A 14,532-nucleotide genomic window follows, 5' to 3' on the forward strand; every position below is an offset into this window, starting at 1 on the left:
GAAGAATGTTATGCTTCATTTGGCTTTGAGATTAGTTTTGTTCCCTTACTGTATAAATCTTTGGTTTAATTCTATTTTGCTTTCCCCTCCTAATTTCTTCATTTCTAACATTTGAGGAGACAGCACTGAGTGAATATATTGAAAACACTACCCTATGAAACTATTTCCAGTTTGTGTTGTTCTAATACTGAAAAAAATGGATGTTTTCTCCACTAAAATTTTCCAGCTACTAGGTTGGATAAATGAACTAATTCAATTATTTATCCAAAACCCTGTCATATATCTATATGAGAATATATATATAAGAACATATATATGAGAATATATATATTCTCTTTCTCTCTCTCTATATATTTATGTACACACATATATATGCTCTCTCTCTATATATATGTGTATATACGTCTATATAAGAGCAATCTTGAGTGACTGATGACTTTTTCATTAATTCCCTTTTTTCCCCATGCACTACTCCCATTCCCCTCTCTGCTGTGTTCTGTGTATTTGGTGATCCTTTATTTGTATGACCCAGGAAAACATGTGCTTCATGTACCGGTATCACTTGTTGACATAAATGGTATTGCACTAAGACCTTTTCTTTCTTCTTTTTTAAAATTTAGCACTATGTTTTATGATCTCTCCACATTGCTCTGTGTACATCTGGTGCATAACTCACTTATTTTTATATATCTCTGAAATTTAGGGGCCATTTTCACGAGAACTTAATTCATCTGGAAGTTGGACTGGCATACATTTAATCAGATTATCTTAGAGTTTTTATTCAACTTCCATCGATATAAAAATGAATTTAAGAACTAAATGATCATTCATAAGTAAAATTTTCAGCATTTAATTAAACACAAAAATTATCCTTCAGTAAGTCCTAGAATTGACTGACCTGGCAGAAGATAGTGCCTTTGTCAGAACTGAAGGAAGAATAAGGAAATCTCTTTATTTTAAAAATATCTACTTTATTGAGGTTTGATTTACATACAATAAAATTCATCCAAAATTTGATGCATTTTGACAAATGTATACAGTCTTGCAACCATTACCACGATTATGATACAGATTTCTGTCAGCTAAAAAATTATCTTATAATGCTTTCAGTTAATACCCTCCCTACCCACTAGCCATCAGCAATCATTAATCTACTTTCTGTCACTATAATTTTATATTTTCTAGGATTTCCTTTAAATGAAATCATATAGACTATGGTCTTTTGTGTTCGACTTCTTTCATTAAGCTTAATGCTTTTAAGATTTTTTTCATGTTGTTATGTATATCAGTGGTTCCTTTCTATTGCTGAATAGTCTTTCAACATACATATATACTATAACTTATTTATCCTTTAGTTGATGGGAAGAAATTTGTGTTGCATACAGTTTTAGGCTGTTATGAATGAAGTTATTATGAACATTTGAGTACAAGAATTTGTGTGGATATGTGCTTTTATTTCTGTTGGTAAAGAGCTAAAACATTTGCTCTTCAAGACAGTGTTAGTGTATATCCCTACAATGGAATATTGTTCTGCAATAAAAAGGAATGCACTACAGATATATGCTATGACATGGATGAACCTCACAAACATTAAGCTCTGTGAAAGAAGTCAAACACAAGTGACCACATATTGTATAATTTCATGTATATTAAATATTCAAAAAGGCAAAGCTATAAAAACAGAAAATAGATTAGTGGTTGCCTGGGGCAGGTGCAAGAAGAAACAGAGATTAACAATAGACATGAATGATAGAAATGTTCTAAGGCTGATTCGTAGTAATGGTTGTACAACTTAGTAAATTTACTAAGAAGTCATTTTATACATTTTTAAAAAATTGTATACTTGAAAATATTGAATTATATGATATGCAAAATACCTTACTAGTTATCTTTTTAGGAAATGTTTCTGTAAATAAAATAGAAAGGCAAGCCACAGACTGGGAGAAATTATATGTAAAACATATATCTGATAAAGGACTTAAATTCAGAATATATAAAGAACTCAGAACTCAATAATAAAAAGAAATAAATTGGTTTTAAAAATAGGCAAAAGATTTGAGTAAATACTTCATCAAAGAAGATATACAAATAGAAAATAAGCACATGGAAAGATGCTCAACATTATTAGTCATTAGGAAAATACAAATTAAAACCACAATGCACTGGATTAGCAAAAATGTTAGAGTAAGAAACTCTGAAAATTCTTTCTTCCATAAAAACAACCAGAAAACTAGCAAAAATTGTCATAGTCAGTTTTATTTTTCAGAATTGAGAATCAACCAAAGGCTTATAGTGATCTAGGGATTGTTATTTAAGAAAAATAGCAGAATCTTGGAAGGAATAGCAAGCTGTGTGACATTTTTAACTTGCCCTGTTCCCATCTTGCCCTGTCCATCTCGGGATAGCCTTGAACAACCAATGGCCCACAATTACAGTGGAAACAAGCAGCCTGGCTGCCACTGAAAGGAGCAGAACAGAGTAGAATTTCCTTCAAAGCTCATTATCAGAGGATTATCATTATCTGACCTGTCTGGTGGTTCTCTGGAAGACACTACTCACAGTGCTGTCTTTATCTGACCTGACTCAGAGCTCACCCAGTGAAAAAGCCTTTTCCCTGAGGGTGTTTGTCTAAAACAATTAGAGGCAATTGATTAACTTCATAACTGTCTAAGACAGTGGATAACAATTGGGGCAAACCATAAAATGACCAAAAAGCTTAAAAGAAAAGCCTAGAACATCAGATGTGCATAGAAGGCTTTGAAAAATTCTGACATGTTCTTGGAAATGTAGAAGGCCCCTTTTATGTGTGAGGGTTAGTGCATGTTCATGGCTATCTGCATGCTCAGGAAAGACCTGGGAAGGCCATAAGCTGTCACCTCTAAATGACCTTTAGGCTCTGTGCAAACAGTAAGTGAAGGCTAAGGCAGAGTTGCTTACTGCCTAGTTAAATGTTGAAGGTGTGCCCCAACATATGCACAGAGCTCCTCAGGAAAGACTGAGAGACTTATTGGTTCCAAGCATTTAAGGAAATCTCTGTCTAATCATTAGCAGACCACCAAGCTAACCTAATAAAGCCTTCAGTGCTCACACATCACAAATAAGACTTTATAGATTAATTCAAAAAAGTGACTAAGCAAACAAATGGACAATGACAAATAACAAAAACAACAAACTTTGGGGAGGAGAAATAATCCGATTTTTATAGTTGCCACATTATAGTATTTAGCATGTCCAATTTCCAACAAAAACTTATGACACATGCAAAGAAACAAAGAAGTATGGACTATACACAGGAAATACAGAAATTATTGCAAGTATTTCTGAGAAAACCTAGATAATGGACTTATTAGACAAAGACTTTAAGTCAACTACTTTAAATATGTTCAAAGAACTAGAGAAAAACATGCTTAAGAACTAAAGGAAAGCATGAAAACAATGTCTTACCAAATCAAGAACATCAATAAAGTGATGAAAACTATAAATTATAACAAGGAACCAAATAGAAGTTCTAGGGTTAAAAACTACAATGACTGAAATCAAAATTTCATGAGAGAGGCTCAATAGCATGTTTGAGCAGGCATAAGAAAGAGTCAGCAGTGTGAGAAACAGCAAAATAAAAGAGAATGAAGAAAAATAGTCCTAGAGACTTGAATACCAACATATACATAGTGGGAATTCCAGAAGGAGAAAAGAGAATAAACAGGACCCCAAAAATGTGAAGAAATAAATGGCCAAAAATTTCCCTGAATTCTGAATCTGTATATCCAAAAAGCTAAGCAAACTCCAAGTATGATAAATTTAAGAAGAACTACACCTACATATGTCATAATCAAATTGTCAAAAGCCAAAAAGAAAGAATCTTGAAGGCAGCAAGAGTGGAGCAACTCATCACATACAAGGAATTCTCATTATGATTAGGAATTGATTTCTCATCAGCATCTATGTAGGCCAAAGGCAGTGGAATGACACATAAAAAGTGCTGAAAGAAAAACACTGTGAACCAAACAAAACTCTCCTTCAAAATGAAAGAGAAATTAAGACATTCTCAAATAAACAAAAACCAAGAGAATTAATTACTAGCAGGCCTAGCATAGAAAAAGTTTGAAAGGAAGTCCTTCAGACTGAAATGAGAGTTCACAAGACAGTAACTCAAATCCACATGAAGAAATAGCACCAGTAAAGGTAACTACATAAGAAAATAAAATGATAGTATAACCATATTTTTTGTTTGTAACACTTTTTCTCCTATCTGATTTAAAAGGCAATTGCATAAAACAATAATCTAAATCTGTGTTGATCAGAACACAATTTATAAAGATGTAATTTGTGAGACAAGAGTACAAAGGAGGGGAAGGGGAATAGCATTTTTTAACCCTATTGAAATTAATTTGATATTAATCGGAACTAGGATGTTATAAATTAATATGTTAATTATAATCCCCAAGTCAGTCACTAAGAATATAACTTTTAAAATAGTAAAAAACCAAAAAGAAAAGAAAGTTAAAATGGTACATGAGAAAATATCTGTTTAACACAAAATAAGGTAGTGATGGACAAATAAACAAAAGGGCATAAGATATATAGAAAACAAATAGCAAAATGGCAGATATAAATCCTGTTTTGTTAGTAATTACTTTAAATGTAAATGGAATAAACACTTTAATTAAAGGCATAGATAAAATACTTAGGAAAACACGATCCAACTATATGTTGTCCACAAAAGACACCTGTTATGTTTGAAGACACAAATAAGTTGATTGTAAAAGGATGGAAAAAGATACCATGCAAAAAGTAACCAAAAGAGGACTGGAGTATCTATACTAATATCATACAAAATGTAATTTAATAGATTTCAAAATTGTTACTACAGACAAAGGACATTTTATAATAATAAAAGGGTAAATCTGTCCAGATGATATAACAATTATAAACATATACATACTTAGCAACAGAATTCCAAAATACGTGAAGTAAAAACTGATAGAATTAAAAGGCAATCAGGCAAGTCAACAATAATAGTTGTAAACTTCAATACTCACTTTTAATAATTGATAGAACAGCTAGGCAGAAGATTATCAACAGGTAAATAGAAGACTTGAACAATATTGTAAACCAACTAGACCTACCAAACATCTATAGAACACTCTACTCAACAACAGCAGAATACACATTCTTCTCACATGCACAAAGAACATTCTCCAGAATAGATCACATATCAGGCTATAAAACAAGTCTCAATAAATGTGAAAGGATTTAAATAGAAAGTATGTTTTCCAACCACAATGAAATGAAATTAGAAATCAATAACAGCCAGGCACAGTGGTTCATGGCTGTAATCCTAACACTTTGGGTGGCTGAAACAGGAGGATCACTTGAGGCTAGAAGTTGGAGACCAGTCTGGGCAACTTAACGAGACCCTCATTTCTTAAAAAAAGAAATCAAAAACAGAAGGAAATCGAGAAATTAGCAAATACATGTAAACTAGATAACATATTTCTAAATAACCAACCAGCCAGGGAAGAAATCACAAGGTAAATTAGCAAATGCTTGAGATGAATGAAAAAGAAAATGCCATACTAACTTAATGGAATGCAGCAATAGCAGTGTTTGAAGGGAAACTTATAGCTGCAAACACCTATATTTAAAAGGAAGAAAGTCCTCAAATCAATAATGTAAACTTCCACCTTAACAGACTAGAAAAAATAAAATCAATCTAAATTTAAAGCAAGTAGAAGATTGGAAATAATAAAGATTATAATGAAAATTCAACAAAAAGCCACTACGCACCCAGTAGAACTGCCAAGGCTGACAGTACCATGTGTTGGCAGGGATATGAGCTAACTGGAACTCTGACAAATTATTGGTGGGAATGCAATATAGTACAACTACTTTGAAAAACAACTTGCCAGTTTTTTATAAAGTTAAATGTATACTTGCCATATCACCCATCAATCCTATTGTTAGGTATTTGCCCTAGAGTTCTGCCATTTTTTCTTATGTTAGAACTTGAAATCGGAAGGTAGTAATTTCTTTAAGATAATAACACCAAATAAAACATTTTCTAACAGAATTCCTGTTTATTTCAATCCCTGGGAGTCTTTAAAATTCTAAGTAGAACAGCTTATTCTGTTTCCTAAATCTTATCTCTAAATACATTTGGATTAACATAAAATGAATTTTAGAATTGTGCAAATGTTTTTTGTTTTTGTTTTTTTTTAATTATTGCTTGTATGTATGGCCTGAAACTTTTCTGTGTCGAGAGATAGATTTTGACTATTGGTAGCCCCAGTGCCAACATAAATGAATGATTGATTTCATTAGAAACCTAGAGTTACAGCTTTAATTTTCTGGTGTCATTGTGGATTTATTCTTAGATTTTGAACTTCTTTCTTTTCGTATTTTTGTAGATTTGTTGCTTCACCTCTAGCAAAATCGTTTGGCATTAAAGAGACAGTTGGAAAGGTTACACCAAATACTGTCTTAGAGAATTTTTTCAAACATTCCACAAGGCAACCAATGCAAGTAAGTACAAATTCTTTGCTTTTCAATTTAAAAATCTTCTTTCTTAATGGTTCAGTTATCTATAGCTTACCTTGTGTGTGCAAAAATCTATTCCAGTTGACCAGCAAATGATTTATATTAATTTGGATTTATTATTTCTTTGTTCTGTTGACAGGTTTAGAACATCCCAAGTATGATACATATGCTAATATAAAATAACAAATGTTAACAGTTGAACTATTGTATTTAACTATCGTGTTGAGCACTAATGATCAGTGCCATAATTTGGGCATAAAGGTCAAAATTTGGGCCGGGCGCGGTGGCTCAAGCCTGTAATCCCAGCACTTTGGGAGGCCGAGACGGGCGGATCACGAGGTCAGGAGATCGAGACCATCCTGGCTAATACGGTGAAACCCTGTCTCTACTTAAAAATACAAAAAACTAGCCGGGCGACGAGGCGGGCGCCTGTAGTCCCAGCTACTTGGGAGGCTGAGGCAGGTGAATGGCGTAAACCCGGGAGGCGGAGCTTGCAGTGAGCTGAGATCCGGCCACTGTACTCCAGCCTGGGTGGCAGAGCAAGACTCCGTCTCAAAAAAAAAAAAAAAAAAAGGTCAAAATTTAATTTTTAATGGTAGAATATATACAAAGTATACAGATGAAGAAAGATAATTGCTTGGGCAGAGAAGCCCATATCTGACACTTTTGATGATTGTGGCATCATCAAAATATATTACACACATTATGAAAATCCTCATTGGAGTCGCTTTCATGAGCAGGACTGTTATTTTATTCAAAGCCTCAACATACTCAGAAATATGCTGTGCCCCTAACTACTCTCCAGAGAGAATTTCTGAGAAAGTCACAGTTCTCTTCACAATATAAAGTTTCCTTCGTTTATGTTGTAGTACACTGCATACTTAAACACATGAAGAAAAAGAAAAAAGAAAAAGTTTTTAATAGTTAAAAAAGTGTCCAAGTAAGTCTAGTGTTCACTCCAGTTTTATTATATTTCCATAGTTAAAATGACAGATGAAACAAAACTTCTCCAAAAGTGATACAACCTCTATGATGAATACAAACAGCAATCTCCAGTAATTTAAAAAATCAAGTACATATACTAACACAGTTCTAGGATAAATAGATTTTTGAGAGTCCTGAAGTTTATTTGCTGAATTAAGTTGCCTCTACTATGACAATTGCTCTAATTTGTTCTCGTGGTTTCTCTGCACATGAAAGCACATTGAGGTTTGACCGCCTCACATGAGATATATAGTGTCCAGAATTGCTCATAGCAAGTGAGAGCTGGCTCTAACTTGTTCTGCCCTCAGCTCCTGTATTTGACTGCTTTTGTAACCTAGGGATAGTCTGACAAGCCATCTTTATATATTTTTTATTCCCATGTGCTTTAAATGACTGACATCATCCGTCTAAATCCCTTTGTTACCACTGGTGATAATAATATCTAAGCATCCCTTTATATGTTTCAAATGGGAAATTATTTAGCTGTGTTAAAAAAATATAGGGCTCTTTCTGGAACCCTTATTATCCTTCTTTGTTTGGGAACAACTAGCTTTAGTAATACTTTGTATAAAATGGGAAGAACAGTGCTATAATACCAATTAGTTGCTATACTTGCTATTGCTAAGAGCTTCTAGTCAGCTTTTCAGGATATTTAAAATTATCTAGAAAATTTGATCCTTACCAAGCTTCTCCGCTATGGAGAAAAAATGGCCATATGACAAAGGAAAACTAAAGATAGCTGAAAAGGTTTATAGGGTAGTGGTCTTTCTTTATCATGATTAAGATGAGGAAACTTAAGGCCCAGCCAAAGGGAAATGAGTGGTCATGAAGCTAATGAGTGGCTGAATCAAAAGCTAGAACCTGGCCCATACTTCCAGTCTAGTAACCTTTCCATCATGCTCCAGTGAGTTCATTATCTGTAACTGGAATGTTAAAAATATATTTTAAAGGCTGGCTCTGTGTTTATAGTAATTATTCTAACTCAACTGACATTACAGTATGGTTTAATACAGACAGAATTTTGACATTTGCATCAAGTAAGAGGGAAAAAAAAGTGACCGGGTGCAGTGACTCACGCCTGTAATCCCAGCACTTTGGGAGGCCGAGGTGGGCGGATCATGAGGTCAGGAGATCGAGATGCTGGCCAACATGGTGAAACCCTGTCTCTACTAAAAATACAAAAATTAGCTGGGCATGGTTGTGAGTACCTGTAATCCCAGCTACTTGGGAGGCTGAGGCAGGGTGATAGCTTGAACCAGGGAGTCAGAGGTTGCAGTGAGCCGAGATCACACCACCGCACTCCAGCCTGGTGACAGAGTGAGACTCCATCTCCAAAAAAGAAGTTATATATCACCCCCAAAGTGTTAGCTTCCCCTATTGAACCAAAAATGTGGAGGAACATAAGATTCCTAAATTATATTGCTCTGAGATTAAAAAACTGAGGCGGCATTTGTATAGTATATGAAAATAACAATAATTTGGCCAGTAAAATGTCCATAGCTTAAAAGCACTAGGACTTAGGAAGATAGAATGTAATACAGGAGGACAGAGTTCATGACTTAATAGTAATTGCAGATACAAAAACAAACTCATCTCACCATACCTCCCACATTAACCTGGCCAGTGTCATACAGGTAACTCTTTGCTTAATTATGGCTGAGGTAATAAGACAAGTTGCTGGGTGGATGAAAAACAGTTTTGTACTGATTCAAGATTAGGGTATTGTCACTAAAAAAAGTATTCAAAACCTAAAACAGTAGGATATTGCATTGGTAATATTTGTAGATAACACCTGACTTTATTAAAACAATTGAGTACACAGACCCAAGGATGCTTCTTCAGCAGCTACAGACTGCACCAGTAAAACAAAACACTTCCGTGCATATGACATTGACTGTGGGCTGGTTAGCACAGAAGGGCATAACATGGCCTAAAATACTATACACATGAGCTTCCAGTGAGAGTTTTGGTCTGTGATATTGCAGTTCTCTTATGATTGTATCTATGCAGGTGTGTGTCTGTTACATATGCACGTGTGCGTATCAAGAACGACTTCCAGATGTTTGGGGTAAGACCAACAGCTCTGACCAACAGATCAATTATAGTGCTATAGGTAACATGTAGTAACAGTGGAACTTATTATCTAGCCCTTTCCTTTAGCAAAATAAAAAATAATTATATATATCTATATCTATAGATAGATAGATATCTTAGATATCTATAGATAGATAGATATCTTAGATATCTATAGATAGATAAAATATCTATCTATCTATCTATCTATAGATATAGATATATGCTGATGCAGAACAAATAAGTTCTGGAAGAGAGCTAAAGGAAACGTGGCACTGTTAGACTGACCTCAAGCCAGTTACTATAATCAATAAAGGTATTCCAGTGTGCTAACTTGAGTCATTCATAGATTCAAACACTTTTAGAGCAAAAACCTCTTCTAGTGCAATTGATTGTACAGGTGAGACATGTGAGAGCCAAAGAGGTAGGGTGACTCCTCCACTGGCACAGAGGGTTCCGTTTTCAGTCCAGAGGCCAGGTCTGTTGGCCCCATTCAGCACTTCTCCTTTAGGCCATTCGATCTCTCCTTGAGGCTGTGCCTGCAAGAGGCCTTTCCTGTATGTTCTAACCCACTTCTGAATGTTCACAGCAATAGGTAGTATAGAGGCTAAAATACAAACTGTGAGGACAGACCATGTGGGTTTAGAGCTTGGCTCTGTCACAGGCTTTCTGTGTGGAAATGGACAGATTAAACTTCCTGTGCCTCAGTTCCTCCTCTGTGAATTGAGCATAATTACATTGCTTATCTCATAGGGCTCTTTCTTGTGAGGATCAAATTGAGTTAATACATATAAAGTGCTCAGAATAGCACCTGGAACATAGTAGATGCTCAGTGAAGGTCAGCTATTATTATTTGTACCATTAACTTTGTGCCTATCATGGACTGACTTCCAAAGGAGCCTGTTTAAGCATGTCTTCTTAACTCAAGGGAGTTGTCACTTTGTTTCTTAATCATGCTTCTTTTTGTTCCCATGACATCTTGCACTATTTTCTGATCATTACAGATGGTCAATAAATGCTTCATGTTTCACACATTAATTCAAGAAAACACTTTTAGAGACTTTTGCTTGTAAGGAGTTTTCTCTCTCAATAATATCATAGTGCATGAGGGCAGTATTGACAAGACTGACTTTCAACTAGATTCTTCTGTACTCCAAAATAGAAAAAAAAAGCTTCACATCATAAACAGCTACTGTCTTCTATATATGTTTATTAATAATTCATTAGGCAATTATTTGTAGAAGTCATGGGATAATAAAATTAGGTTGTTCTAAGATCTGAGAACATTCCAGAATAAAGACAAGGACTTTAGTTTGCTTTGCTCACTACTGAATCTCCCACGCATAGATGGTGCCTGGCACCAGTGCATAGAGACTCTTTAAATCCTTCCAAATGAATGAATGACTAAAACACTTCAAATAGTAAAGCTAGGCCCAGAGCCCCTTCCGTCTGAGCACACAGAGTATAGTGCAGCAGCATGCCAGAATATGTCCTGTTGTGCACCAACCAACAGAATTTGAATTGTATTCTCCATTTTGGGGGGTCTGTTCATGTTTGCAAATTATGTTAAAAGTAAAGGAATACTTTCGTAGTCCATGGTTTCCTTTCTGTGTTTGGTTATAAAAATCTCTAGCATTGGCACAGCTAATGCTAATGGGATTACAGGAGCCCACCATCACGCCCGGCTAAGTTTTGTATTTTTAGTAGAGATGGAGTTTCACCATATTGGCCAGGTGGGTCTCGAACTACTGACCTCAATAGTTTCATTAGTGTATTCCAGTCCCTTGGTCCTCAAATCATCCCTCTGAGATGGGTAGCAAACATTCTCTTAATATCCCATTTTCCATGGCGGTCAAAGTGCGGTGCTTATGCCTATGTAGCTAGGAGGTAGCAGAACTGGATCTTCTGTTTTCAGCTTCCTGCCCTTCCTACCATATCCAATTGCTTTGACACTGCAGTGTTCTTTCCTTCCTGCGAGGGAACATATGAGATAATCTAGCAGAAGCTATCCGGCTGGTCACAGACTTTCGGGTATTCAGCCATCTGGCCCACAGGCAGGCTTTGTTTGGCCCTCACGATATTCATCCATAATTGGTTTAAATTTACCTTGAGGGATTGGTTAACATTTTTTAAAACCTAGTGATTTCCCATCAGAATCCTGGGTCCGCACATTTTCTCTGGAAGCGTCAGCCAGATCTCGGTCTTACCTGGCCTTTTGGAACATGATATGTACTTTTCTGCCTGCTATATCCATACAGCTCCCACTTCTTTCCTCAGCATTGAAGCTGAGGGTCAGTTTTATGCCATTTTATTTTTCACAAAATAGAATTAAGAGGAAATGTAAATGTTTATTTTATTTATTTATTTATTTTGAGATGGAGTCCTGCTCCGTCACCCAGGCTGGAGTATAGTGCCACGATCTCGGTTCACTACAACCTCTGCCCCCAAGTTTCCAGCAATTCTCCTCCCTCAGCTTCTGGAGTAGCTGGAATTACAGGAGCCCACCATCAAGCCTGGCTAAGTTTTGTATTTTTAGTAGAGATGGAGTTTCACCATATTGGCCAGGTGGGTCTCGAACTACTGACATCAGGTGATCCGCCTGTCTCAGCCTCCCAAAATGCTGGGATTATAGGCATGAGCCACCATACCGGGCCAGAAATATTTCTTATATTTGCTTGGGAAATAAAAAATCAAGAGGGCTGGCATTTTTCATGATCATATTTCTTTGTGGATGTGCAGAAGGTTACCATAGGTTTAAAGTACAAAACATTCCTATGTTAAAATCCCACTGTGAAACAGACCTGGTCCATTTGGTCATTTATGTTTCTTGTCTGGCTTGGGTCAATCTTCGAATTGTTAACCTTTGAGAGAATCTATCATTCATATTGTTTCCAATTTTAAATCATAGCCTACAACTTCTACTTCCCGAAAGAGAAGCAATCATCATCATCATCATCATATTTTGCAGTTGTTATTTTTGTTCTTGAAATTATTTTGCATTAGTTTGAAATAGGCTCTCTCTATATAATTAAATGTAAAAGTAGATGGCTAACACCTGTTTGAGTTTTTCCTGCATTATCTTCTGGAGCTGTCAGAAAGATCATGTGAAATAACAAAATGCACTAGCCTAAGTTCTTGTCCACACTTTGCTACTAATTTTAGGTTTTTGGACAAGTTATTAAACTTCTTGGGGTTTCAGTTCCTCATAGGAAAAATGAGGAGACTGGATTTTATTGGATTTGATTTAAACTATACTGCTCTACCTGGCGCCTAGGAAGTCCTAAGCACATTTCAGCTGAACAAGTGAACTCACACATGCAACTTAAACGCATGGGTTGCTGCCAACTTATGGAGAATTGATCTTTCTCAGTAACTTAGAGAGCTAGGATAGTAACATTTTGTTTTTTGGTGTGTGTGTGTGTGTGTGTGTGTGTGATTCCATAAGCAAAAGAGGTAAATTCCCTGGCTCCAGGTCTCATGACAGAATTTTTCTCACCCCCAATACTGAAGCTCTTGTAACTCAATCTCCCTGTCTCTTGTCTGCCTGCCAGTCTGACTCTGTTCTTTATCACTCATTTATTCGTTTCATCCCTTTTCAGACTGATATTTATGGACTGGCAAAGAAGTGTAACTTGACGGAGCGCCAGGTAGAAAGATGGTTTAGGAGTCGGCGCAATCAAGAGAGGCCTTCCAGGATGAAGAAATTCCAGGAAGCTTGGTAAGGAGGATGGATCGAACTTTAGGAATGCTGCCGTCCTGTCTGGAGCAGAGTGGTCCTTGCAGAGAGAATACTGCCAGGGCAGCAGAGGGAGGGTTCAGACCCATCTCTGTCACCCACCGATGTGGTGTTTTAGGCTCCTCACACATTTCCCTTCCCTGCTTCCTCCACTCCTTTATAAATCGAGTAAGCTCTGAACTCTATTTATCCAGCCCCCCGAACCAGAATAGGTTCAGACAGACTCCCACACTATGAACTCTCTAAGATGAACAGGAGACGTTATGTACTCAGCCTGAAGCACAGAAAAAATCATAAAAATGTCTTAACTGGTGTTTCTCTTTTCTTACGGTCAGGGTTGGCCCTAGGTCATCAGACTTTATCACCTGGGTCCAACCATCATAATGGTAAGAGCAGAGAATGTCTGTGAGGACGTGTGTTCCCTCTCAGAACACTGAGAAGGCCTCTCTGTGTGGCGTAGCTCATGACCTCAGTCCTCCAGTGGGGTGCACAGCCCATCCTCTTGGTTTCTCAGGAGGCTTGGCAGGAGGATCAGGGTGGGCTGGGGCGTCAAGTGGGGTCTTAGCAGAGCTGCCTACTTGGAGTCCATTCTGAGGGCAGGGAGACTGCACTGGATTTATTTTTAGTTTCATTTGAGTTCTGCTTTTTTTTTTCTCCCTCCTATAGGATATCATAGTACTTTAGGTCACTCTCTTGTGGCAGAAACTGACACTTGTGCAAAAAATGGTGAACCAGGTCATTGCTCTCACTTTGTTTCCCCTTCTTTGTATCCAGACAAATGTGTATGAGTTGGGTTGTGTTCAATGCCACATTCTATGCACCAGCAGTGTTCCATCTTCCTGCCTGATTCTTAAGGCCCTCCCTCACATTGCCCAGTGACTTCCACGAGATACTTTTGTTTTAAAGGTGAAATGAATAAGGGAGCTGATGTAAGACTCCCAAATAAGCAGAGGCTGTAGAAGGCTAAACTTTAATAACTTCCTTTAATCCATCTATATGTTCCCTATCAGATAATCCAGTTGTGAAACTGGGTGATGTTTAAAAAGAGAGACTCATTCTTCAGGATGTCTCCAAACACTTCTCACCACAGGCTTCCATTGCCTTTCTCATAGCAGCTTGTGGTGTATGACCTTGTTTGTTTTCTAACCAACATCTGTCTGGTTTTTATGTCTTGAAAGTTTGGTAAATATATAGTTGCTGCT

General features: G+C 36.6%; 1 protein-coding gene across 1 annotated transcript in view; it reads left to right on the forward strand.

The window, feature by feature from the left end:
* Positions 1-14,532, forward strand: part of CERS3 (ceramide synthase 3) — a 121,865-nt gene that overhangs the window by 31,521 nt on the left and 75,812 nt on the right. The window contains exons 4-5 of the mRNA XM_033188834.1: positions 6,408-6,522; positions 13,194-13,312. Coding sequence (XP_033044725.1) covers positions 6,408-6,522; positions 13,194-13,312 — 234 coding nt within the window. The remainder of the gene's footprint in view (positions 1-6,407; positions 6,523-13,193; positions 13,313-14,532) is intronic.

Source organism: Trachypithecus francoisi, unplaced genomic scaffold (genome assembly GCF_009764315.1).
Source record: "Trachypithecus francoisi isolate TF-2019V2 unplaced genomic scaffold, Tfra_2.0 Lachesis_group3, whole genome shotgun sequence".
NCBI lineage: Eukaryota > Metazoa > Chordata > Mammalia > Primates > Cercopithecidae > Trachypithecus > Trachypithecus francoisi.